The sequence below is a fragment of the Delphinapterus leucas genome, chromosome 17, assembly GCF_059928025.1.
Source record: "Delphinapterus leucas isolate spDelLeu-1000000601 "Yukka" chromosome 17, BTC_Dleu_Yukka2, whole genome shotgun sequence".
NCBI classification, from domain to species: Eukaryota; Metazoa; Chordata; class Mammalia; order Artiodactyla; family Monodontidae; genus Delphinapterus; species Delphinapterus leucas.
The window spans coordinates 35,496,694-35,523,654 of NC_143145.1; the positions used below are offsets into that span (position 1 = coordinate 35,496,694).

General features: G+C 38.5%; 1 protein-coding gene across 2 annotated transcripts in view; it reads left to right on the forward strand.

Annotated features, from left to right (window-relative positions):
- The window catches only part of RRM2B (ribonucleotide reductase regulatory TP53 inducible subunit M2B), a 39,699-nt gene extending 19,678 nt beyond the window's left edge, over positions 1-20,021 (forward strand). The window contains exons 7-10 of one of the 2 annotated variants that reach the window (XM_089898850.1): positions 8,923-9,027; positions 10,212-10,325; positions 14,150-14,335; positions 19,911-20,021. In XM_089898850.1, the coding sequence (XP_089754976.1) occupies positions 8,923-9,027; positions 10,212-10,325; positions 14,150-14,302 (372 nt within the window). In that variant the 3' untranslated portion in view covers positions 14,303-14,335; positions 19,911-20,021. Of the gene's footprint in view, positions 1-8,922; positions 9,028-10,211; positions 10,326-14,149; positions 17,933-19,910 lie in introns of those variants that run through there. The other variant, XM_022584670.3, reaches the window with a different exon arrangement.
- The last annotated feature ends 6,940 nt before the right edge of the window (positions 20,022-26,961 follow it).

Genomic DNA, 26,961 nt, shown 5'->3' on the forward strand with positions numbered 1-26,961 from the left:
TTTTCTCCACTGTATATTCTTGCCTCCTTTATCAAAGATAAGGTGACCATATGTGCATGGGTTTATCTCTGGGCTTTCTATCCAGTTCCATTGATCTATATTTCTGTTTTTGTGCCAGTACCATATTGTCTTGATTACTGTAGCTTTGTAGTATAATCTGAAGTCTGGGAGCCTGATTCCTCCAGCTCTGTTTTTCTTTCTCAAGATTGCTTTGGCTGTTCGGGATCTTTTGTGTTTCCATACAAATTGTGAAATTTTTTGTTCTACTTCTGTGAAAAATGCCAGTGGTAGTTTGATAGGGATTGCATTGAATCTGTAGATTGCTTTGCGTAGTAGAGTCATTTTCAAAATGTTGATTCTTCCAATCCAAGAACATGGTATATCTCTCCATCTATTTGTATCATCTTTAATTTCTTTCATCAGTGTCTTATAATTTTCTGCATACAGGTCTTTTGTCTCCTTACGTAGGTTTATTCCTAGATATTTTATTCTTTTTGTTGCAATGGTAAATGGGAGTGTTTTCTTAATTTCACTTTCAGATTTTTCATCATTAGTGTATAAGAATGCCAGAGACTTCTGTGCATTAATTTTGTATCCTGCTACTTTATCAAATTCATTGATTAGCTCTAGTAGTTTTCTATTGCACTCTTGTCTCTCTCCTCTACTGGACTCAAGTTCCTTGAGTGCAGAAACCTTGTCATTTATCTTTGTGTTCTCAGTGTTAGACCGTTATAGCCATTTGGGTCACATTGATTGACTAATCCTGGCTCCTCAGCTTATTTCTAAAGTGACCTTGTCAAGTTACTTAACTTCTCTGAGCCTCAGTTTCTTCAGTTATACACCTTAACAGGCTTTTGTTAAAATGCAATGAAACAATATGTAAAAGTACTTTTTGGGAATCCCCTCATAGTCCAGTGGTTAGTACTCTGTGCTTTCACTGCTAAGGGGGAGCAAGTTCAATCCCTGGTTGGGGAACTAAGATCCTGCAAACCGCATGGCATGGCCAAAAGAAAAAAAAATGCTTTGTATAATTACTTTGTGTTGTTTTGTGTCTTTAAATTTCTAATAATTTTTATTTTTAATGTTATATATGATTATTATAGAGAATTAAGAGAATAAAATCATTCAGTCTCAACACGCAGAGATAGCCACCTTCCATATTTTGTATTTCCTTCTGGACAATTTCCTACATTTAAACCTATGTAAATATATACAAACATATTTTTATAATTTGAGATATTCTGCGTTTTTCATATTTTTTTGAGCTAAGATCATCTTTTTTCACTAAGCAGAATATTATGAACATTATTCTATGACATTAAGCATTTTTCAGAAACAGTTTTCTTAGATTATATATTACATATCCTAATGAGTACATGTATCATTTATTTGACTATAATTAGAAATTTAGGTCGTTTCCTGGTTTTTTGTTTGTTTTGCTATAATGCAAAATGACTATCTTTGTATATAAGCTTTGTCTCAATTTCATACTATTTTCCTAAGGTAGATTCCCTAGAAATAAAACTACTAGAGTACAAGGCATGAACATTTTAAAGGCCATCATACTCACTTGCAGATTTCTTTCCAGAAATCAGATAACAATTTGTAGCCCCGCCTAACAATGTATGAACATGTCTTTTCTTACTATACCCTTACCAGATTTACTTGTTAAATATTGGATAAATTTGATAGGAGTAGTTAGTATCTCATTATTAGTTTTAGTTGCATTTATTTGATTACTGCTTAGATTGAACATTGTTTTTATAGTGATACTAGTCATTTGTCTTTTTTTCTGTAGTTACCTGTTCTGGTCTTTTGCTTTTATTACCGTCGGTATATATTCCCAATGCACAGTAACTGATTGGGCTCTTTCAATAAGTATTTGTTTATTGAGTTTGTTATATTTATCACATGAATATAATATAAAATATGAATTTTGTTATATTTACTGCAAATATTTTCCCAGTTTGTCGTTTGCTTTTTAATTTTGTTTGTTCTATTTTTTTTTTTTTTTTTTTGGGTGAAGTAGATGAGGATAGCTTTATTTCTTTGCTAGGCAAAGGGGGACACAGTGGGCTCCTGACCTCGAAGAAAACTACATTTCTCTGTTCGAATCTGCCCTTTGGAACTCAGGGAAGGTCATGGAGGCTGGAGTCTTGCCTACAAGAAATGGGGGACAAAAGGGCCTCCAAGCCTGGGAGCCCCACAGGGCCTCACTCAGTTTCACTCCACACTTTTCTTTGATATTCCTCAATCTTGAGGACAGATATTGGACAAGAAAGGGAACAATCATTTTGGATAGAGATGTTAATCATAAACAGAGGAACCCTGTTTTAGGGAGACTTGGTTTTAATCCTTACTTCGGTTTTTATCTTTCCCCAAATCTTTCAGGGAAGTGGGTGATGACTGTTCTGACTACTTCCTGCTCAGATGGGGCATAGTCCTGCCTAATTTTTGGGCAATAGATACCAAATTAAACATATTTGAGTTCCACATCCTGGATCCGAGTCTTATATGATTAAGATCTCAATTCCTTGGTCCGGTTAGAGGTAAGAGTGACGACTGGAACTTTAGTAGACAGAATGGATCTCATTCCCTTAGGAATTCAGGATAGGTCTGAAGGCCAGTTTGGAACTGGTACTTAGGAGAGACTTGTTGTAGCCAGTTGTTTCCAAACTACCCCTTGTATGGTGAAAACCCATCAAGGCAATCCTGAAGACCTGGAAATAGGAAGCTGACCACATATCTAGCAGTTAGAATTATCAAAAAGAATCAGCATATGAACCTATAGGTAGAAGGTATGAGAAAGGCTAAGAAAACAGAATTTTCATTCTGCTTGTCGGAACAAATACTTGTTTCCCAAAGGGTGAGATGTCCACTTCTCGGGAGTCTGCTCGCTGGCTGTAGGCAGGCTTTGCTGGTCAGTCTCTGGTAATCTTCTTACTCTGGTGTGATGTACCCATGGCTTTACTCCATCCCATTTTAGAGAGACGTGAGTAGTAAGAAGAATGTTATAGGATCCCTTCCTAGGATCCCTTCTGTTTCTCTTTAAGCTGCTGCTTAGGTCCTTGCTCTTTCCATACTTTCAGCAGCACCTTGTCTCCTGCTTTGAGGGGATGCAAGAGAGCTTCCAGGTGAGGGGGAGACCTGTGGAACATAAACTCATCCATGCATACAATTAACAATTGACCAGTCTGTTGTACATAGTGTTTAATTTTTTTCTTCCTGTGTTAGAGATGTTTCTCTTTTTTACTGTTACTACTTTTTCCCTTCTGGCTGGAAAGGCTTCTACTCAGCCTTGATCCAGGTGTAGTCCTCTTAAATCTTTAGCCAAAATCTCATTGAAGAGGGTGAGGGAATTTTTAAATCCTTGTGGCATCTTTGAGTTTGACATAGCTCAGAAAGTTCCAAGTTTACAATAATACAGGAATGAATGTGTCTGAAATCACATCCACAATGGTCATGTAGTTTTATCATAATTACTCCATTTTGACTCTCAAATGCATTCCCCATGTCAATGTTAAAGCAGATGTGCAATGCACATCTGAAAGGCCACAAAACAGGCCGCTTTTTACCGCTTTTTAAAGTTGAACCATGTATAGGCCAGAGTGACTTCCTCATACCTCAATATGTGCAGATTTTTTTCTTTCATTTCCCCTTTTGATTGCAAGTCTTTCAGTAGAAGACACTGATGATCAAAATATCTGTCCCTTGGTGCCAGGGTGATTCAGCTGTTTGCCCCAGGTGTAGATCATGTCCCTTGGTGCTAGGCCTCCTTTGTATTTACCTAGTCAATCCACATTGGGGGAAAACTGATCAAGTATAGTGAACAAGCACAGAGGTATGTTAATGAGGACATGCTTTATAGGCTATACATTTTATCATTTATACCCAATTGTCACACAAGCATTGTACATGTGCTTTCAGCAATAGAACCTAAAACGAGCAGTGGTACATGATGAGTAATTACACTCTGATACCTTCACTGGGTAGTTTTCCTTTCCTCCTAAACATCAGGGCAAAAGTGTGACTAACACAATAACTTTCATAAATTCAAACTTCAATTAACAGAACTAGAATTTCATATCTATTGAAACATAATCCTTTTCTCTAAAATTACCCCCATTTTCATAACCCAAGAGTCTCCAATTTCTGGAGGGACTAGGCAGAGATAAAAGAATATTTCAGTTTTTCCTACAGAGGTGTAATTTACCCAATTGTTCTAAGTCATAAGTAGCTTGAGGGGAAGAGCTTCCCTATGTCTGGGAAAACCATAAACATTATTTACCAGCCCACTCAGTAACTAATCCTTTTGCTAACTTTTTATGAAGCCATCAGATTCTCCATCAAGATTTTAAAATTTCTTAACCAGCTCAGCTGTATGATATGAAATTTATCAGAGACCTGTATTTGTCAAAAGGGGTCCTTCACATAAGTCTTCTTGAAGATGAAGTACCTTTGCAAAAGCATCAGAGTACAGCAGCAGAAAGACTTACAAGGGCTCAATTAAGCATCTGACTGCAATGTAATTGGTAAAGAAACTTGGTTACAATAACCAGGATTACGTTTAACTTGACCGGATTACATTTAATTTAACATACCAAATAATCCTAGTTAAATATTTCTCTCTGAGATGCCTCAGGGGCCCTCTGAAGAATCTCAAAGTTAGCTGGAGATCAAAAGAACCTTTAGAAACTGCCAAACAATACTTACTCATTTTATACAAAGTGAAAAGATTTCAAGGGCAAATAGGAATCTGGTCTTGCCCTAGCCCACTCCCAGCAAAATCCATTTACCCAACTAGATTTAATCCAATCTTTGAAAATCCTGAACATGCACAACTTTAAAAACATGTGCTTTCTTATGGAGAATTATTCCTAAAGAGTTTACCCAAAAGCTCTTATCTCACTTGCATTACTTAACATTGATGACTCTAAAGACATGTCTATATTAATCAAACCAACAAGCTTAAGCCACCTTCAATAGCAGATATTAATTCAGTACTGAATATTTCCCAGATCATGTGGTCCTAAAATTTATCTTGGCCATTTTTCTAGACATTTAGATATAATTTGTAAGTGTTTACTTTTAAGTCAATTAGATAGAGCTCATTTACAAGTTAACTTTTATGTAAAAACTGAACCAGAGATCAGAGTTTTTTTGCTTGAGTTTAAAAAGGCCTTCTTTCCCTGCCTTTTTCTTCAGTCTCAGGAACTAGAGATGGTCTAGATAAAATAAGTGTTCTGGCGGGCCCAGGCACAGGGGGAGAGAAATAACAATTCCTTTTCATGGGGGAATAGCTGAAGATCTTCCAATTTTGTAAAAATACCCTGGGTGGGGTGTTATAAGATGGAACAGAGCTCTGATCACCCATAACAAGGCTAGTCCAGAAGGGAAAATCCCAGCCAACATTCTGCCACAGGCAAAACCAGACACAATAGGACAGATTCCCTAGTGTTGTCACACGTGAGCCCTGTTAGTGAGCCCTGTTATTCAAAGACGTCTCAACCAGTCAATGTACTGACATGCATACTTACAACAAACATGGTCCCATGAACAAAACATGTACAACTCTTTTCTCAGTCTTCCTTATTTTCCTTTCCCTTCAGAAACAACCAGCTCTAGGCAAAATGACTTTCCTTTCTCTTTGTACCATCAGCTTGTTACCTAGCTGCTCACTTTTATTATGTAACTGCGTGAATGCTTGAACATATGGAATTTCTCCTGTCTTTCTATTCCTGTGACAAAACAGCTCTAGCTGGAGAATAGTATAATAATTTAGGCTACCATTCAAAGACCATCTTTCCTCATTTGGGCTTCCCTGGTGGCGCAGTGGTTGGGAGTCCGCCCGCGGATGCAGGGGACACGGGTTCGTGCCCTGGTCCGGGAAGATCCCACATGCCGTGGAGCGGCTGGGCCCGTGAGCCATGGCCGCTGAGCCTGCGCGTCTGGAGCTTAAGCTCCGCAATGGGAGGGGCCACAACAGTGAGAGGCCCGCGTACCGCAAACAACAACAACAAAAAAAACAAAGACCATCTTTCCTCATTTTCAAGAATGTACGTTGGCCAAACAGAATTACAATAGAATTTCATTTTTTTCCTAGTTATAGGTTTAGAACTATAGGTCGATGAGTCTGCCAAGATTTTTCCCAGGGGGCTGTCAGATGGAGAAAGAGGAGGAGAAGGAGGGGAAGGGGAAGAGGAAGAAGGAGAAGGAGAAAAAAAGAAAACGGAGAAGAAGGAGAGGAGGAAGAAGGAGGAGAAGGAAAAGAAGAAGGAGGAGAAGGAAAAGAAGAAGAAGGAGAAGAAAAAGAAGGAGGACTTCCTATATTTGATTGATAGAACACTCACGAGCAGACTGAAAACAAAACAGAACCCTCGCCAGCAGACGGAAGCCTTATGCCAGAAAAAAACAGACAGCACAAAGCTCAGAGTGGTTGCTTCCAAGTCCTACTTATCCCATGACCTTAGTCTAAGCTGCGCCTTACAGATGGGATTTCTGAAACAGAAAATCCCCAGATGGGAACCAAGCGTTCCCCAGATGGAACCAAAAGTTCTTCAGAGGGACAAAATTGAAGGAGCCTGGGAGTGCACTCCCAGGGACTTACCCAGATTCTGGCAGAGGTGTTGCGACATCAGACGCTATCTTTTCTGCTTCCCCAAAACAATTCCTAGGAGTAGGACGTCCAGGGCGGTCCAGGCAGGAGGAAGAGAGGAAGAGAGGAATGTCCTCAAGGCAAAAAGTGCCTCGGCAGTTGCTAGGGCGGTCCCTCTTCCTCTGTCCATTCCCACCTCAGAGTTCCAGCTGCCAGGATGGCAGACAGGGTTATGACTGGGGGCTCGGCCTCCAGGCAAGGGTCCCAGGTGATCTGGCTTCTAGGGACACCCCCCCGGACCGTCCCCGAGGCAGTCCCTTGGTGATCACCAAAATTGTTACCGAAAGCTTGGCCTCTCTGTATACCGGTGCCAAATCGAATCTCAGGGGACAGAGTTTTGGGTGAAATAGAAGAGGATAGCTCTATTACTTTGCCAGGCAAAGGGGGACAGAGTGGGCTCCTGCCCTCAAAAATTGTGTGTCCCTTGTTTGTTCTTTTAATGTACAAAACCCTGAAATTCGTGGGATCTACTTTCAGAGATGAGTTAAATAGTCACACATACTTTGGTTTTGGCTTTTGAACATTTAACTCTTTAATGCCATTGAAATTTCTTTAGTACAAGCATGGAATGTAATATAAGTAAAGCGTAGGATAAGTTAGAATGTAACTTAATTTTATTTCACACACTCTTCGGAAGTTTTTCCAATTCTCTTTAAGTAATCCTTCCTTCTCCATTGACTTGTGATGTCTTCTTTATTATATATTAAGACTTCAAGTATACTAAAATCTGTTTCAGGGCTTTTTCTTTTTCATTAACCTATATGTCAATATCATGCCATAATAAACTATTTTAATTATTGTAGTTTTTTATGTTTTGATAATTAGTAGGCTAAATCTCATAACTTTTATTTTTAAAGTGTTCTTAAAAGATTCTGCCCATTTAGTCTTCCAGATTAATTTTTTAACTTAAAAACAACCCCACTAGGATTTTGATTAGAGTCGCTTTAAACCTCAAAATTAATTTTATTCCCTTATTGATTTAACAATTACAAGTGCCTGCCTTTGACTTACTCATCTCTGTAATAGGTAGCTAGCTGTCGGTTCTAATAAACACTACGTTGTCACCTTTCAGCAGTTCATTTGAAATTCAGCCTTTGGTAATTTGAAATATCCTCTTGAGTCAAGTGGAGGGGGTATGTTTCACTAGTAAATTTTCTAAGATTAGCTATTTAAAGAGGTTTTTTCCTAATGGTTTCTTCTGGGAATGACAATTTAACTAGGTAAATAATCCTTGGAAAACAACCCTTGATTTGAGTCTTATCTTTCAGTTGTCTGGGTTTTTGTTGTTTCATTTAGAAAAAGCTAAGCAGCTCTGATTTGTAATCCTCTAAAGCGTGTATTCCTTCCACCTTCTCCTCCCTTGTTGGCTTACAGATTCATTTCTTTATCTTTGTAGTTTAGAAATGTTAATTGACTCTGCCTTGTTGTCAGTCTCTAATTGTTAATTTTGTTTAGAACTTCATCATCTTTCTATGTCTCTGACCTTTCTCTTTTTGTTTTTTTTTGAAATTTTCGTCTGTTGTTTTCAGCTTTATACCATCTGTTCTGTGTTTTGAAATCCCGATTATTGTAGGTTGAATCTCCTTGCTCTGTTCTCCAATTATTTAATTTCTATATCATTTCATATATTTGCATAACTATTCTGTTCTCCAATTATTTAATTTCTATATCATTTCATATATTTGCATAACTATTCTGTTCTCAAGATATTTCACAATTTTGCTTTCTTTTGTCGTTGAGTTATCTGCAATGTCATTTCTGCTTTATACAGCTTCAGATGGTATCCTTAATTCTTCAGTTTCCATTTTCATTACACTGAATTTATTTTTATCTTGAGCCATTCTTGTTTAATATAACTTGTGTTTTTGAAATCTCTGAGTTTCACCTGTTCTTTAAATACTTAATTGTTTTTCAATCATTTCTTAATTTTTTAAAAAACACTAAAAATGAGTGAATTTGCATTTTGGTTCTTCTTTGTTTTCCTTTCCAAAATGCTTTTGGTTGCAGATTTGTTGTTGTTAATTAATTCTTCTTTCATGTTAATGAACTGAGATTTGCTGGCATTGAAAATTTTTCATTATAGGTTATTATAATTGGCATTTTAATAAGGCTTGAAGAAAAGAAGTTCCTGACCCTGTTAATCCTTCTTCTGTCTTCCAGAAGTTCAGTGTTGCATTCCTAACTACTTTATATAATGCCTGATACCTCACTGTGTGAAAATAGCTGATTAAACGTCCTTTGACAGTGATATTTTTCTTCTATTTTAGGGGCTTCACTGTGACTTTGCTTGCCTGATGTTTCAATACTTAGTAAATAAGCCTTCAGAAGAAAGGGTTAGGGAGATCATTGTTAATGCTGTTGAAATTGAGCAGGTAAGCAGGAAAGCTTACATAATTAGCACATCTCTCTTTCTTTGATGTTTGTACCATTATTTCATTAGGTTGACACATGAAATTGCCATTTTGTAGGTCAAATTAGGTATCAGCAATATTATATGGTCAACCTGGCAGTACCAATAGATGATGTATTGCAGTTATTATGTCAACTTATAATTTGGTTTATAAGTCAGTCTTTATTATATATTAAGATCTTATGTATACTATAATTTGTTTCAGGACTATTTTTTTGTCTCGTTGATCTGTCAAATTTCATGCCATAAAAAACTATTTTAATTATCTTAGCTGTCTAGGTTTTTAGCTGCTAGAGGGCAGTGATGGTTTCTTGTTTTGTATTCTTAAACTAGCAAGGTATCTAGCTTGAAGCATGCATCAAATGTTCACAGAATGAATAAATAAATGAATTAGTGAATAGTAAAGTATGATTTAGGGCATGTAAAGATCTCTAACTAGAAAGACCTGGATGCTTCACTTAGAGTACTTTTATCATTTTAAAGAACTAGTTGAAAAGTAAAATAAGTTTTTAAACTTCTTTTTAATAGTGCATACTTTAACAGCCATAGTTTTCATATTGAGAAGAGAGAAAAGGCATAAATCTTGAATCACTTTTAGAACTAAATCCAAATGGTTAATATGTTTTTATTTTTTCTTTATTAAAACTTTACCACTGTGTTTCAATATAATTGGCGTTCAGTTTATCTCCCAATTCCCAGATGCATTTCTATTTCTTTCTCATTTTCTCTATTAATTGAGCTTTCTCTCTTTCCCAGTTCCCTTTCATAGTCATGTTCCCCACAACAATCATCTTAGGTGAATCTTTTCCTGGGTATTTCAGAACAAAGTATCTCCTTTCTTTCTATTGAGAAAACATATAAATTCAGGTCCTGTAAGTGCTACTTTAAAAAATACCGGTAGTGTAATAGTTTCAATTTACTTTGGCTATATGAGAATGTGAAATAATAATGTGAATAGTAACACCCCAAACATTTTTAAGCAAATGAGATGTTTGCCATGTTGGAAGAATTTATCCTAGTGTACTTTCCTTGAACAAGATCAGTGACTTAGAAGATTAATAAAATTAGAACCCTCTTTTTATTTGGAAAACACATACAATTTATTGTTTTTCTTTCTACTTTATTCTGTTTTTCTTTATATCTCAGGAGTTTTTAACAGAAGCCTTGCCAGTTGGCCTCATCGGAATGAATTGTGTTTTGATGAAACAGTATATTGAATTTGTAGCTGACAGATTGCTTTCAGAACTTGGATTCTCAAAGGTAAGGTGCTTAAAACGTATCACTGCTAGCTAAAATGTTATAGTGAGGTAAGGCCTCTAAAATACGTACTATATTTCACTGAAAGCTTTTGTAACATACTAGTCTATTTTTTTTAATTGTCCACAACAGCCTTGTTTTACATCAACAAATTGATTTTGCAAAATCCTTAAATGAAACTTAAATGAAATTCATAACAGAAGTACATGCTGATAAATCTTAGAACTAATAAGCTCAATAAATTACATTGTAATACATAATTGTAGGTATCTGTTTAACAGGACTATCTTTAAGTAATTGGATTCAATATGCAAATATATGTTTACCCTCAGATAAATCCCCATGTGTCTATGTTATAATTTGTGGGTTAATGCTTTTAAATAGGAAATCATTATTAGGAAGACATTAACTGTCATAATTTGACTCTTTGAACTCAGTTGTCTTTAAGTTATTTCTGTCATTTTGTTTATCAGAGATAATGTACCTGAATTTTCATGTGTGCTTTTCACATGACTTAAGAGGTGGAGGCTGCAGCCAGACTCCCTGGGTTTGAATCCTGATTCCACCACTTTCTAGCAATGTGACCTTAGGCAAGTTGCTTAACAACTGTCTCAGTTTCCTCATCTGTAAAGTGAAGATAATAATAATCCTTACTACAAATTATTGTTGTTGAGTTGGTATACTTAAAGCACTTAAAATAGTGTCAGACATACAGTAAATGAACACTAAATGGTCATGTTGTATTCATCATAAATGGAACATTCACAGAAATTTACTATGTACTATAATATGTTAATTAGAAATTATAGGTTTTGATTTCTCAGCATGGAAATGGAAGTTTAAATTAATGAGAAGAATTATGAAATCCATGATGCTGAGGTAATCATTACCTTTCTTGGTAATACATTTATTTTCTGGTAACTACAAAAATACTGTGATGAAAAAGTCAGATGGGGCAAAGATTTTTTGTAATTATAAACTGTAAAATATCACTATTTATATATTTTAGTTGCAAGATCATCTCTTTTTACTGATCATTAGTGAGAGAAATAAAGATTATAATTACATTAATATGATCTCTGAAATTTATAAACTATGTATTAAAAGAAATTTTTTTTCCTAAGTTATACAATATGTTTGTTATAGGAAAGTTAATTTGTTTACTTAAACCTTAAAGTGAACTCACTATCCTTTAACCCACCACCATATCCTCACACCCACACATCCACATTCTCCTGCTTATTGGAAAACTACACACCCCTGAGTCTAGTTTTTCCTTTGGGAACTTGCTAACTCTAGATGTATAAAACATGCCTCCTAAGAAGAAAATCTGGATGTAGTATAAAACATTATTTTTCCACAGGCCTTCAAAATATCTCAATAAATTTCAAAAAGCAGAAATTATACTGACCTCTTAGATTTAATGCAATAAAATTAGAAATTAACAATAAAAGATTACCAAAAAGTTCCATCTTCTTAGAAGTTGAGACTATATTCTTTAAAATGAGAGTAAAAATGAAAATATAAACTAATAGAAAATATAAACTAAATGGCATTAAGATTACTATATATCACAACTTGTAGAATGCAGCCAAACAGATCCTCAGAGGAAAATTTGTAGCCTTGAATGTCTATTAAGAAAGCAAGACAATTTAAAATACATGAACTAAACTTTGAACTCAAGGAACTACAAAAAGAATTATTCTTATAATGTTAGTTTTTGGTAAAATAAGAGATTATTTAAATTAGCAAACGGTTGTCATTTATACAGAATTCTAAATAGAAGCCACATTAATGTTGTTTTCAACTTTTCTTTTAGTTTTGGATTAGTCAATAAATATTTGAGTACTTCTATGTGTCAAAACCAAGCTACTTAATTTAGGTTGGTCTTAGTTACTTTGTCCATGACATGAATGACTTGGATCAGATTTTTTGGAAGATACCCAGTTTTAAAATCCAGTGAATCTATGACTTGTTCTGTGCTCTTTCCACTGTATCCTGCTGTGAGTGATAACTTACCTTTTCACCACCTCTTAGCAGTATTTCTGACAGGCAATTTCACAGAGTTCCACAGCTCAACCGCACCCAGCATATGTATTTTTTTTGGAAAAAAAATACATATAGCTTTTTTAAGATATAAATCACTGAACATGCAGTTCACCTATTAATAAATGTACAATTCAATGGTTTTAGTATATTTGCAGAGTTGTGCAGCTATCACAACACTTTGAGAATATTTTTATCACCCCACAAAGAGACTCTATACCCATTAGCAATCAGTCATTTCCTTTTCTTTCCTCCATCCCCACCATAGCCCTAGGCATTATTAATTTTTTGTCTCTTTAGATCTGCCTGTTCTATAAATCCCATTTCATATAAATGGAATCATACAATATATGATACATACCATATACTGGTATATGGTATATACAAAGCCAGTATAATGTTTTCAAATTTCATTCATGTTAACATGTATCAGTGCTTTATTCCTTATTATGGCCAAATAACATTCCATTGTATGATTATACCAAATTTTATTTATCCATTTATCGGTCGATGGAGATTTGGGTGGTTTGCTTTTTTGGCTATTATGAATAATGCTGCTATGAACATTCATGTATAAGTTTTTGTGTGAACATATGTCTTCATTTACCTTGGATATATAACTAGAAGTGAAATTGCTGGGTCATAGAGTAACTCTGTTTTTAATCATTAGAGGAACTACCATACTCTTTTCCAAAGCCACTGCATCATTTTACATTAACACCAGCAGTATATGAGGGTTCCAGTTTCTCCACATCCTCACTAACACTTATTATCTTTTTTCCTTCCAGTTTTATTGAGATATAATTGACATACAGCACTGTATAAGTTCAAGGTGTACAGCATAATGATTTGACTTACATGCATCATGAAATGATGACCACAATAAGTTGTCTTTTTTATTACAGACATCCTAGTAGGTGTGAAATGGTATCTCATTGTAGTCTTGGTTTGCATTTCCCTAATGGATAATGATTTTGAGCATCTTTTCATGTGCTTATTGGCCTTTGTATATCTTTTTTTAGAGAAACGTTTGTCCATTCAGATCCTTTGCCCATTTTTAATTGGGTTATTTGAATATATTCTTATCTGTGGTATTCCTAATTCCTGCTGGAATATTCCTAATTTTAAAAAATCCTCTTTTATTGTTTTTCATGGATCACAGAAATATCTCCATTTCCATCAAGCTTTATCTCCAGGCCTGCCTCTTGAATTCAGAAGCAGTAAAAAAGTTTTGTCAACTTATGTGCCACTTTTTGTTTGGGGTTACTATGGACAGCATTTATTCTGTCTTCCCCAATCATGGTCCCTTAACATCAATTTGATGATTATATGTTCTCTTATGAACTAAGAAACATATTTATGTCCACAGTACATTGTTGGTAATTTAATATTTTGTAGTATCATGTAGATGTGACTATCTAATGGTAATACCTGTGGAAAATGCCTATAATACCTATGGTGTTTTAGATTTCTCAAGCTGTGAAGACATTTTAGTCATTTTAGTTTGGCATTAAATCTTTCATTTCCATTTTAAAATAGTCTTTTTTTTTCTTTCTGCTTCTTTGAATACCAGAGATGCTCGTATAGTTTCTTTAAGAGGTTAATAGGTGATCTTAGTCATCTTAAAATGTATCAGCCTTGAGTGCTTCCAGGACCCTAGGGAATAGTGTGATCTTAAGGTGACTAGACAGGTGTTGGGAGACCTGAGTTATCTATTGTTCTTCTTGTGGGATATAATTTGGCTTCTTCAGAATGTCTAACAATATTTCTTTTCTTTTCAGGTTTTTCAAGCAGAAAATCCCTTTGATTTTATGGAAAACATTTCTTTAGAGGGGAAAACAAATTTCTTTGAGAAACGAGTTTCAGAGTATCAACGTTTTGCAGTTATGGCGGAAACTACAGATAATGTCTTCACCTTAGATGCAGATTTTTAAAACCCTCCCCATACATATCTAAACTTATCATTGGTAAATAGCAGTCTATTTTTCTTTGCTTAAAAAAAAAAAAAACCTAAAACATCTTCTTTAGGGCACAGGAGTTTGCTCAAAAGGAAATCCAAATATCAATCAAGTTGGATTTATAGAAATATGCTTTAATCTTCCTGTTTAACAGTCAGAGTATGACCTCTAAATGCTTTTGTTCATCACTAAAATAAAAGATGGCATTATATTTGTTAAGAGCATGGCGTGAGGGATCAGATAAGAGTTTGAGATTCTGTCCTACTTTGTGTGACCCTTGGTAAATCAGTTAATCTCTCTAAACCTCAGTGTACTTATCTTTAAAAGGAATGTAATAGTAGGTCCTAAATTCATAAAGTGTGTATGAGGATTAAGATGCAAAATAAGTTCTTAGCCAATACTGCTGTTGCAGCCTCCTCCTCCTTCCATTTCCCCCTCCTATTATTATTATTGTTGTTGTTAGTAATAGTATTAATTGCAGTGATGTGATTAAAATACTCCCATCTCCTCAAAGTAATTGTGATTCTAGGTCCTAAGATCTAGAATTAGATCTTTGTATTTTTAATGTTTTAGGAAGAACATAAAGATTTCCTTAAAAGGATTATAATTTTCATTAACATGAGAATAACTTCTTTGAATTTCTCAGTGTGTAGTTAAGGAAATTTAGTTCTAAGTTGCTTTGGGCAGGTTACTTATGGAGTGGAATCTAGGAGGTTATCATGATAGTTGACCTTGTAAGCAAAATGATTCTGCTCCTTCAGAAATTAAAAGGGTAATTTTAGCCAGACGTAGCCCTGGAATGTTTAAAACCAGGGTGAATTAGCTAGAATAGCATTTCCCAAAGAGTATTGTAAAAGCTGTTAGCCCCTCTAGATATTTTGTGGGGTGGTGGGGAGAGATTCTGTGGTCAAATGAGTTTGGGAAATATTGTACACTCCATTCCTCTTTAGAATGTATAGTCAGTACATCAAAGACTGAGAAATTCTGCAGTATATAAACTGATTTCCCCCTGCATATTGCAAACCTACTTAACAAAGATCTGTTTTTCACCTGTTAACATCTCACCTAACTATTGTTCTTCAGAACATAGGTTGGAAAAAGCTGGCCTAGATAACTGTTCTATACATGGAGGAAGGGCCTGTGGACCAAGCAAGGGAGAACCTGGTAGGGATTATTGAACCATTTCAACTTTGTGCCAAGCTGAGGAATGTACCTGTGATTGACCTCAGCTATATTTCTTATACTCCCACAACTCTTATATGCTGTTATGAGATTTAATTCTTTTATGGAACAATGCCTGCTGCATGATAGCAGATGGTTAGGGAGGCTGAGGAAAGGCCAGCATCTGAGAAGTCTGCTCCCTCTATCGTAGGGAACTGTCAAGAGGTAGCCTGAACCCAAGCAAGCAGTGGGGTTCCCCACTCACAGCAAATTATTTTATACAATTCTGGTTAATAAGGTTTAGAAATTTTCTCTTTGCATAAATTTTTGCTCCATTCATTCCACAACTATCTAATGGATTAAAACTGGGAGTTTTCAAGTGGATGCAAAAGGAACAGGCCATAACTTTATATGTTAGAGGGGATATCAGAAACTTGAGCTATTTTGGCCTATAATAATACCATTTATCTGTTCAAGGCTTCATAGTTTGCCGAGTGTTTTTGCATCACCTCATTTGATCTCACAACAGCCTTATGAGCTTGACAAAGCAGGTAGTATTGAAATTTTTTTTTTGCGGTACGCGGGCCTCTCACTGTTGTGGCCTCTCCTGCTGCGGAGCACAGGCTCCGGACGCGCAGGCTCAGCGGCCATGGCTCACGGGCCCAGCCGCTCCGCGGCATGTGGGATCTTCCCGGACCGGGGCATGAACCCGTGTCCCCTGCATCGGCAGGCGGACTCTCAACCACTGCGCCACCAGGGAAGCCCAGGATTGAAATTTATAGATGGAGAGAATGAGGCTCAGCAAAGTTCAATGACTTGGCCAAGATCTGCTCATACTCACTGTCCCTACAATATATTTTTTTTTCTTAGAAGTTGTCATATTTCTGATATTTAGTCCTTTGCCATCCATCTTCACTTGGTTTTCCCTATTTTTCCATTAAACTATCACATACTTTAATTAAGGTACCATATACATTCATTAAAGTATCATAGTATCATAAACATTTTAACTATATTCAGGAAATATGTTCAAAGACATTCATCTACTGCCATACAAAAACTTACATTTAAAATTGATAAAATATTGGTAGTGACATCAGAATGCAAGAAAAAAAGTTTTATATTGCACATTCCCTTTGTTTTGAATCCAAACCTTTCTCAGAGGTGATTACAGGTGCCTTAATATGAAGCTTATTTATCGTAGCAATAAACCTAACTGTATTGAGATGACATTTTAATACTGAAATACTGGATTTTTAATACACTGGTTTATTATATTCAGTATTCTATCCCCTTTTCCTGGCTTCCAGGTTTCATATTTATTTATTATGTTTAGTGTTTTGCTTCTTAGTTCTTAGGGAATCAAGAAGTTGTGGAATCTCTTTTTAATATTATCTGACAGGCAAAGAAAAAAATTCAGAGTATGTTTATAACTTTTATTTTAACAGCACATGTATTTAAATCATTGCTGTAGTAAAGTTGGTTATTTAAGAATGTAAAAACTAGTTGTTTGATGACAAATTGCATTTATTAAAAATATTTCCTTGTAGCCATGTAGAATCATGACTTGGGAGGACTCAGGAAGACTGATCCAGTGCTTTCAGGCCGGGCTGTTTTGCTGTTCAGTTACATACAATAATAAACAATTATTCTTACAGTTTAAGCTTACCTCAGTCATGTCTTTATATAGGAAATTTTTCCCGTTCCCTCATTTTGGAACATTCAAAATTTTCAGCTCCTTTTGCCACTTTGGTTTTCATTTGTTAATGGAAAACGTAATTATAGAGAAAACACAACAACTTGTATATTTAAAAAATAAATTCTTTCATATTCAGAATTTTGCATTTTACATTTAAATATGCAAACGTCATACCACAGAATTCCCAAATTGCATTTGTGCAGATTAAGCTAAGGGCTGAATGTCACTAACTGATTTTCGGTGATAAAGAGAGCTGCTGCTGGTACAAGAATGCCAGTTTAATCCTGTAACCAGCTATTATGTTTTTGAACTAAGTTGAGTGAACTGGTAGCCAACTCAGGAACTCTTCCTCAGCAGAAATCTGCATGAGTAGCACAGAAGTGAAATCTGTATATCTTTGTTTTTCCCACCCTTCAAATGGTCTGCTCCTTTTTAGACAGCAACAGGTTTGAAGGAAAATCTGATATTTCTGAGGCATTAGGACAAAAGAATTTAAGCCTTTAAATTTGGGGCTTAATTCTGTTAAAGAAAATACAGGTGAAAATGAAAGGCTGAAGAATTTTTTTTGTACAGGTAAAAGCATAACAATTCAGTCTTTTTCTAAGTTTCCAGGAACCTTAACTTATGTATCTGTTTTACAACCGTGTTTTGATTTTTCCAAATGTCTGGTCATTTAGCAAAGCTAGTATGTACTGTTTACATAGAAAGGTTTATTAGGTGTGGTGTACTTAAATATTTTTAATGTATTTTACATTATGGTCAATCCAGCCAATCCTGCATATATAGAATTTGTTTTTTTCCCCAAAGAAATGAGTTGTTTTGTTATTTTATTAGTTTAGTACATTAGAATAAACTGTATCATAGCTACATCATTTTGTGTATGTCACTTTTGAGTAAGAATGTTTCTTTGTAAGTGCAGGGGCTATTCTAGTAAAGGAATGTATATATTTTCTATTTGAGTATACAGATAAGTACATATTGGTATTACTATGTTTAACTATTCCTCCTACCACTCTTCTTTGACCTAAGTGGGAACCCCCGCAGCTCTCATCTACTTTCTCCCAATCCATGAGCCTGCCTTTCTTTGTGTCTCTTTGTATCCAGCTGAGATTCTACAATCTATTCTATTACTAGTCGTAACATTCTCTATCAATACCCTGAACTGTGTTCTTCATCTGCATTTCTACCTTACATAGAAAATTCAAAGAAATTCCTCCACCCTGTTATGAAGCCACAATCCAGTTTTTCCATGTTTGCACCCCACCAGTCAAATACTGCTAGAGAAAAAGTCATGTAAGACAAATTGGATCTACTATACATTCATGATTACCTACTGTCTTAGTCCATTTAGGCTGCTATAAAAAACTACCGTAGAGAGGGTGCTTAAACAAGACATTTATTTCTCACAGTTCTCAAGGCTAGGAAGTCTGAGGTCAAGGTGCTGACAGATTCAGTGTCTGGTGAACCTTGCTTCCTGGTTTATAGACAGCTGTCTACTGGGTGTGTCCTCACATGGAGGGAGGGGTAACGGAGCTCACTGAGGGCTCTTTTACAAGGGCACTAATCCCATTCATGAGGGCTCTGCCCTTATGACCCAATCACCTCCCAAAGGCCCCACCCCAAATATCATCATATTGGGGAATTAGGTTTCAACATGAATTTTGGTGGGACACAAACATTTAGGTTTATAGCACCTCCATCAGCATTGTCTGACAATCATACTACAATTTCCTGGTAAACTTGTTCTCCATTCTCCTCAATTGCTTTTTCACGCTGTTTCCTCTGTCTGCTCCTACCCTCACTCCCCAAAGAGGAACCTATATCATCTCTTTTTTCTTTTTGGACTATGGGCACACAAGAGAGATTCTCAGAGTCAGCAGAAAATTTTGACAATTTAGGAGTTCTAAATCTAGAACCTAAGAACTTGGCAGTAGAATCCAAGATACCAATTTCTATGCATGATTTCTGCTCTGTGCAGTCATTACCATCAGAGTGATTAAGGAGAATATCTGTTTTGCCCTCCCTTCTGGGAATAACAGCCACTTGATTCTGGGAGCCGTTGCTCCCACTCCCACCATGTGGTTCTTGCAGGGCTGCCAATGCTACTTCATCTGCACAATGTGTACTTCATATGTTTGGGCACAAGTGTGGGGCATGTGATCCAGGCGGGGCCGGGTCCTTACCTAAGGTTTTCTAATTGAAACAATAGGAAAAGGATCACTTTTATTCTAACAACAAACTAGAGAAAGTGTCCTACCTCTAACTCCCCCTGAGGTCCAATCTTATCCCAATTCTTTGTAACCTTTCATTGTCAAGGCAATAAATGCCTACATTTTGCCTAAGATAGTTCAAGTTAAGTTTCTTGATTGGCAACCAAAAAGACCCTAAAAGCAGAAATTGGTTCCTGGAAACAAAACAAAAACAAAGTGATTGGCAAGAACCAGGGTGTTCATGTGTGCATCAGTCCAGGAGCTGAGAGCCTGGAGTTTGCACCTTGAGCCCAGGGATTGCACCTTGGGTGGACCCTGAGAGCCGGGTGTTTGAGTCTTCAGTGAAAGTGAAGTACTGCCTGGAGGACAAGGTGAAGAGTAGGGGAGGGAGGTAGAACTGAGTTGTGAGTCTCAGAAGAGCAGGGTTTTTACAGAAGAATGTAGTGTCCGTGGTCTGCACACTCATCCTGCAATTAAAAAAAACAGCTGTCCTTGTTTTACGTGGCCTTTTTAGGTGACTTGTGCATCTGGGCTTTCTGCAACCGTACGCCACCTCTCACAACCACATCTGCGCTCTGTTTGTTTCTCCAAGTTGGCGTGTTTACACATCATAGGGAAAGAGAGCATCGCCAGTTTGTGTGAGTAATGGTCAAAGAGAATGTTCTTGATATTGTCTCACCAGTAACAATAGTGTCCAAGTTCTAAGAGGAAAAATGTGTGCTTCACTGTATCTTGAACATTTAATTCTCAACAAAATAATATTTTGTACATACCTTAGCATTTATAAGGTGATTTTTGCAATCATATTATTCCAATCATTTCATTGGTTCCCTAATTTTATGAGGAACTACTGTGTCATAATAATAGTTTATAAGGGATCTGAGGCTTAGACAAGTTAAGTTACTTGCCCAAGCCCATGCAACGAGTAAAAGTTAGAGGCAGGACTCCAACCCAGCTGTCATGGCTTTAAATCCCATCATTTTTTCACTGAGTGTACCCAAATTTCTATTCCTACTACTACTGGAAGCCTTTGGCTTCCTGCGGGTGGTACCTGCTCCGGAAGATCCTGGAAATGTTTTGCCTGAGGTCGCATTTCCTGACTTCCTCATGGTGGAGCCCTCGAGCCACTGGTTTCTCAGCCCAGAGGCTGCTCCTTCGCTGCGGAGCTAAGGAGTTAGATTTTGAAGAAAGACGACTGTTTCCAGTCCAGCTTAGGCTGCTTGGTCAGAGCGAGGCCTCTGGAAACATAGAAGGAATTCACGCTCAGCACTGGCCCTTTAGAAGGGCAAACTCCCAGCAAAAGCCCACAGGGAACGTGCCCCCTGGCTGGCTGTATAGAGATGAAAGTCTAGATGACAGTGCCACAAAGGAAGCCCTGCATTTTAGCACCAACTGAGGGAGGAAGATCCTCTTTCCATAAACGATGCCAAGCAGTTATGAAACAACTGACAAACCACACACCCTTGTGAGGCATCAGAGCCTCGGACTAGTCACAGAGTCCCTTTGGCTTCTCCATGAGTTGGAGGGAGGGTGTGGTAGAGAGGAGAGGGGATGGTGGAGAGGGGAGGGTCAGAAATGGCAGAAAGGTGGCGCTTACCCTCTAGTCCATTCTGGGAGGATCTGGGGATGGAGGGAACATACTAGCTCTTGTCTATTGTACCTGAATAGGTCACGTGAGTTCCTTGGGCCCTGGATACCTGCAGCTCTCCTCTGCCTTGGTCTGAGGAGGGTGATCTATGTGGTCGGGGCAGGATGGGGGTATTTTCACAATTCGGAAATGGGAAGCAGGTTTCCTGGGAGTTAGGGGCCATTAAAAGATGCTTCATCCTATGAAGCCTAAATCTTCTTTTTTCCTTAACAATTCCTTTATTTTTGAGGCTTTAGGTCTATTACTTGGGAGTGAATCTGTGTCCAATCCTGTATTATTATTCCCTGTGAAGAGCAGGGCCCCACTGGCAACACTTTACACCTGCTGCACAGCTACAGGCTTGTTAAAACACAGAGTGCTGGGCCTCACAGTGTTTGATTTGCTGGTGTGGATGAGCTCAAGAACTTGCATTTGGAAATTCCACTCCTGGGTATATATCTGCTGGTCTTGGAGAGTCTTGGGGAGAGGCAGGAGGCAAGTGCAGCTCACCCTGGGGACATAGACACTGGAGGCAGCCACCCCTGGGAGCCCAACACTGGCAGGTACCATTGTGGAATCCTCCCTCTAGCCTCAATCTGTCTTGACCCAGTTAACTCACTTGCAACCCACAGAAAGTACCTCAAAATGTGGGACACTGCTATTGTGAGATGTGGCAGAGCACAGGCTTTAGAGCCAAACTACTTGATTCAAATCTTGGCACTACCAGTTCCTGGCTGGATTTTGGGAAGTCATTATCTGTAAAAGTGGGAAGAAAAACAGTGTGGACTTCTTGTGTTGTTGTATAAACATGCAGGACACTTAAAAGAGAGCTCAGCACATAGTAAGCACTCAATAATTGACGCTATTGTCTTATAGCTTCTGTCTAGCACTAAAATTCTAACTCTATGCCTGGAACGTTCCCATTAGTTTAGAGAGACCTTAAAATCAATAGTTCCTGTAAGGCTGAGCTATGGGCCTCTGGCTTTGTCACCTCTAACAATTTCATCATAGTATAGGTTTCATTTCCATCTTACAGACTGATTTTTCAATTTTTTAGTATAAATTTCTAAATGGTCTTAGTATCTAGCATTTTAGTTGGCTGGGAAATATATTTGTGTGTTTCCTTAGCAAATAAGACAGCTTTACTCTGCCTACAACATTAGGAGCAAGTGAAATTCAGTTCACTGTAATTATCTATAAGGTTTAACATCGCTTTCTGCTGTTTTTACGAACATTCCCTTTTAAGGCTAATGCACAAATCACAAGCCTTCATAATGAATAATTCCCATTTGGTTCTATGGGTAGCAAAGTCAAGTAGCTGTAGTGCCACAGTATATCACGGCTCTAAGAAGAAACTTCAATTCCAGTAGATATTATCCTGCTGTTCCTACAATGGATTGAGAGCTTGAGGGTCCAGGTTTGTGGCTCTTCTGCCTTGAAAGCCACTCATTGCACAAGGTGGGATTCAGATTGGCTTTCATTTGCAGTAGGGACCTCAGTTTGAGCCTAGGCACCACCACTGGGATTCAGGCATGGCTGGTATTTTGAGAGAACTGGTGTGGTGGCTCAACTGAAGTTTCTTTGCATGGGGTCTCCTGAGAGAGGATCAACTCTGGGGCAAGGAGGAGACAGATCTGATGGGTTTGACCCAAGCACTTGGATGGGGCAGAGATTCTGAATGTAGCACGGAGGCCGTTATGCAAACCCTCCCAGGTAGGACAAGGGTGAAGCTAGAGTTTGAAAGAGTGCTTTTACAGAACCTTGCCCATGTTGGGATACAAACCACACCAAGGATAATACAAAGAGGAGAGGTCCATTCCCCTTTGCAAGCCATCTTGTAATCAACTTTGGTGCCTGGCAGAGCAAGGGGGTGCCTGGTTGTTCCACCTTCTTGCTGTTGTAAATACACACACACACACACACACACACACACACACACACACACGCATAGACATGTCCATATACAACTTTATACGTTTCCATGATTTTCCCCTGGGACAAATTGGGTCAAAGGATTGCAGAATTCTGAAGCTGTCCTATTTTTTTTAAAAACTATGTATGGAAGTAAAATATGCATACAAAGACAGGTCTGTCTTTTTTTTCCTTTAAAATAATAGAGATGTTTATATATAAAACTTTCTTTTTACTAAAACTATAGATATATTCTAAAACCTTTTCTTTGGCCTCAGAAGAGGAATTTTTGTTTTTATTTTTGTTTGGGCCACATTTCTATTTATTCCTATGGCAGATATGCTTAGCAGTGACCTCCAAAGCCATCCCCAACCCTTGCCTATTTCCAATGACAGAAGTTGGGAAAGCCACGCACTTGCTTTCCCAGATTCCCTTGTAGCTAGGCGTGGCTAAGCAGCCCAGTTTGGCTAATAAAACGTGAAGGAAACCTGCTGGGGTCTTACGGAGAAATAAGTTTTCCTCTCTGCTGAGAGTGAGTCTTATGAAAAGAAGATCTCTGCCAAAGATGCTCCTTTGTGCCCTGCCTTCAAGGGGTTGTGTGAGGGTGTAATCCTTGGATCAGTGGCAGCCATCTTGTGACCATGAGGCAACAAGCATGAGCAGAAACAAAAAGGGCAAGATATTGATGATGGGAAGAGGTAAAGGGCAAAAGATGCCTGGGTTTTGAAGATACTGTTATATGGCTAGACCAGCCTTGGAAACTCCTACCTCCTGTTTTCCGTTCCATGAGACAATAAGTACCAAGATTACCTGGGCTGTTCTTACTCGTGGCTTCTATTACTTATAACAAATGCATCTTAATTGAAACATGCTCACCTTTTTTAAACAATTCAAAATGAGTTCATTATCCTTCTCCTCTTATCCTGCATCCCTCACCCATAGCGTGGTTTCAGTACTCCCACTCTGATTACATTCTTTACAAAACATTTAAAAATGTTAAGACACCCAGGTCCATTTTTCAGCAATTCTGGCATCCTTCACAAATGTCCATTCCCACCCAGCCCTGGTGCAGCTTGGCTTTTCCACCTTCTGGCAGAGGACACAAGGTAACCCTGAGCAGTCAGCTGCCTTCCTTGTGGCTTCACCCTGCCGTCCACCCAACTCCCCATTCCCCATGGCAGCAAGGCAAGAGAAGGTGTCCAAGGCACTCTTGGGTTCTGCTACTGGGCTGCCCTGCCTGCTTTTCATTTCAGGACTGAACCCCAGCACCCCTCCTTCCTGAGGAGGGGTCACAGTGGATGGGATCTCTGTGCTACTGCCTTTTAACTGAGACCATGTTAGAAATGCTTAATGTTCAAACCAGAACCTTTGTTCTGAAAATAGTACACAAGGCGCTCGTGCCTGGAATACAAAGAGCTCAGGGATTCTTTCAGATTCGAAGACAGCTGGATTCGTTTTCCCTTCCACAGGTATGTTTGGACTGAGAGAAATGTTTGATTGTGTTACCCCTGAATGGCTGGTTTTCTGTTGTGATTTAACTAATATTCAAGTTTCCTGTGACAGGAATAAATTACAGGGCTTATTCTATCCTGTAGCCCATACCTTTCACAGGTAGCCTAGTGGGAGACTGTGGAAGTGCGTGCTCATGCTGGGTGGGAAGGGGCAGGCAGGTAAGGAATGCCCCCTTTCTGGCTTTGGGCTCAATACCTGAGGAGAGAGTAGAAGGGGGTGGGGCAGAGGCTCAGGTGGAGATACTGCAGGTGCATTTGGCACCAGTATGTGGTACAGTGAAAACAGTACTGGGTTGGGAGTCACAGAGAGCAGTAAGGTGGAAAGATGAAATACAATGGTCAGACAGATGAGAAAGATCTCAGTTCTACCATTTATTGGCCATGTAACCTTGGGTGAGTGGCTTAAACCCCTCTGAACCTCAGTTTTTCTATCTGTAAAATGGGGATGCCTTTTGATTTGAGGTTTAAAAGAGTATGAGGTGAGCGGTTCACTTCAGTAAAATAAGGAACCCGGATCTGAGCTGAGTGTACAAAGGGAAGAGTGCTGAGTGAGTGGAGACAGGAGTAAGGTCTCAGTTTGTGCCTGAGCTGGTCTTGGGGAGTTTTAATTGTTAAATAGTTTAAAGTGGTAGCTGACTCTCCTGTGGTCAGGCCAGGCCTTCCTTAAAGCCGTGTTACTCTCAGGATAACCACTTGCAGGTTTATTTTATAGAGAAGGAGACTGAGGTCAGAAAAGTCAAGAACCTTGCCCAAGATTCCACAGCTATTGCAAGTTAGAGCAATAGCAACTGGAACTAGACCTAGGCAATCAGTTTTAACTTTAAATCTTCCTTGATAACTTGGCTTTTAAAACTTTCAGTCCACCAAGTGTAAAATGAATAAATTTCAGGCAATCCCCACCCTTGGTGCCCTTTCACCTCCCCTTACCCTCCAAACTTTCTCAACTATGAATTTTCCCACAGCTAACCTCATACTCAGTAGAAAACTTCCCCCCAAACTCAGGAACAAGATAAGGATGCCCATTCACACCACTGCTATTCATCATAGTACTGGAAGTTCTGACCAGAGTAATTAGGCAAGAAAAAGAAATAAAATGCATCCAAACTGGAAAGGAAGAAGTGAAACTATCTCTTTTGCAGTTGACAATTTTACATATAGATATGAATTTTTAAACGTGTTCAGAATAAAGTGTAAAAGGCTGATGACCTATGAGTATTTTCTCTCAGAAGCATTTATTCTCGAATCAGTGCAGTAAATTCTGCATGTGAAATTTATTGCATCAATCAGCTGGTACAAAGTTGTTTTGTTTTTTTTTTTTTTGATACGCGGGCCTCTCACTGTTGTGGCCTCTCCCGTTGCGGAGCACAGGCTCCAGGCGCGCAGGCTCAGTGGCCATGGCTCACAGGCCCAGCCGCTCCGCGGCATGTGGGATCTTCCCAGACCGGGGCACAAACCCGTGTCCCCTGCATTGGCAGGCGGACTCTCAACCACTGCACCACCAGGGAAGCCCCAACCTTTTTTTTTTTTTATTCTTAACTTTTCCATGGCCACTGAAATCACAGTATCCACGGAGTAAACTGCCCTGCCCACATTGTCACATATTGCGTCTTCCCAGGCCCCTTTCTCCTCTTTCTTTCTCCAGTTTCCTCCCATCCTCCTCTTTTCACCTGTTTGAGGGAAGGATGGGCTCTATGAGTGGTTCTTAAAGTGTGGTAGCTGGATGAGCAGCATCAGCATCACCTGGAAACTTGTGAGAACACAAATTCTCTGGCCCTGCCCGGGCTTGCTGAGTCAGAAAACCTGGGTTGGGGTCCATAGATCTGTGGTTTAATAAGCCTGCCAGGTGTTCTGATGCACACCTAAGTTTGAGAACCACTGGACTATGGAATAGAGTTAAAGAAGTAATTTATGTCTGTCAGAGAATGTTGGAATATTAGCTAAATAACGGTAGGAAGTAAGTCAGTGGCAATACAGTCAGACATGTTGCAACTAGAATGCCAACCCCGGCTTAACTTGGCATCTTGGCAAGGGCTGCCTGTTGGGCTGTTGCCTGGGCCCTGCCCCGGCCCCCTAGAGCTCCTGGGCCTCTGCCTGACTCGCTCTTCAGCCCCTCTCCCTCTTCCTGGCCCTTCATGCACTATGGCTCTTTCCTAGGCTGAGGAAGATAGCAGCCACCTCAGTTTGGTAACACTGTATTCTAGATAGCTTCCTCCTACCTATCACTCCAGATTTTGATCCTGTGTCTCTGAAATCTTGGAGGCTCAGCATCTTGAACATTTAGTTCTCTCCTACAAGCACATGGAAATGATTGCACTGGAGTTCCCATCACTGGAGATGGTTCCTTTGTGTCTTCCCTGTCATTGGGAAACCCACATTTTCTTCAATGCTCAGAGCAATGGCACCTGGCTTATCTGCCTACTTCATTTGTTCAAGGATCCTTTCACTACTGATCTCATTCTCATCAAAGTGCAACTATGTGGAGAGTTACGGAGGCCCTCAGGTGAGAAGGTGGAACT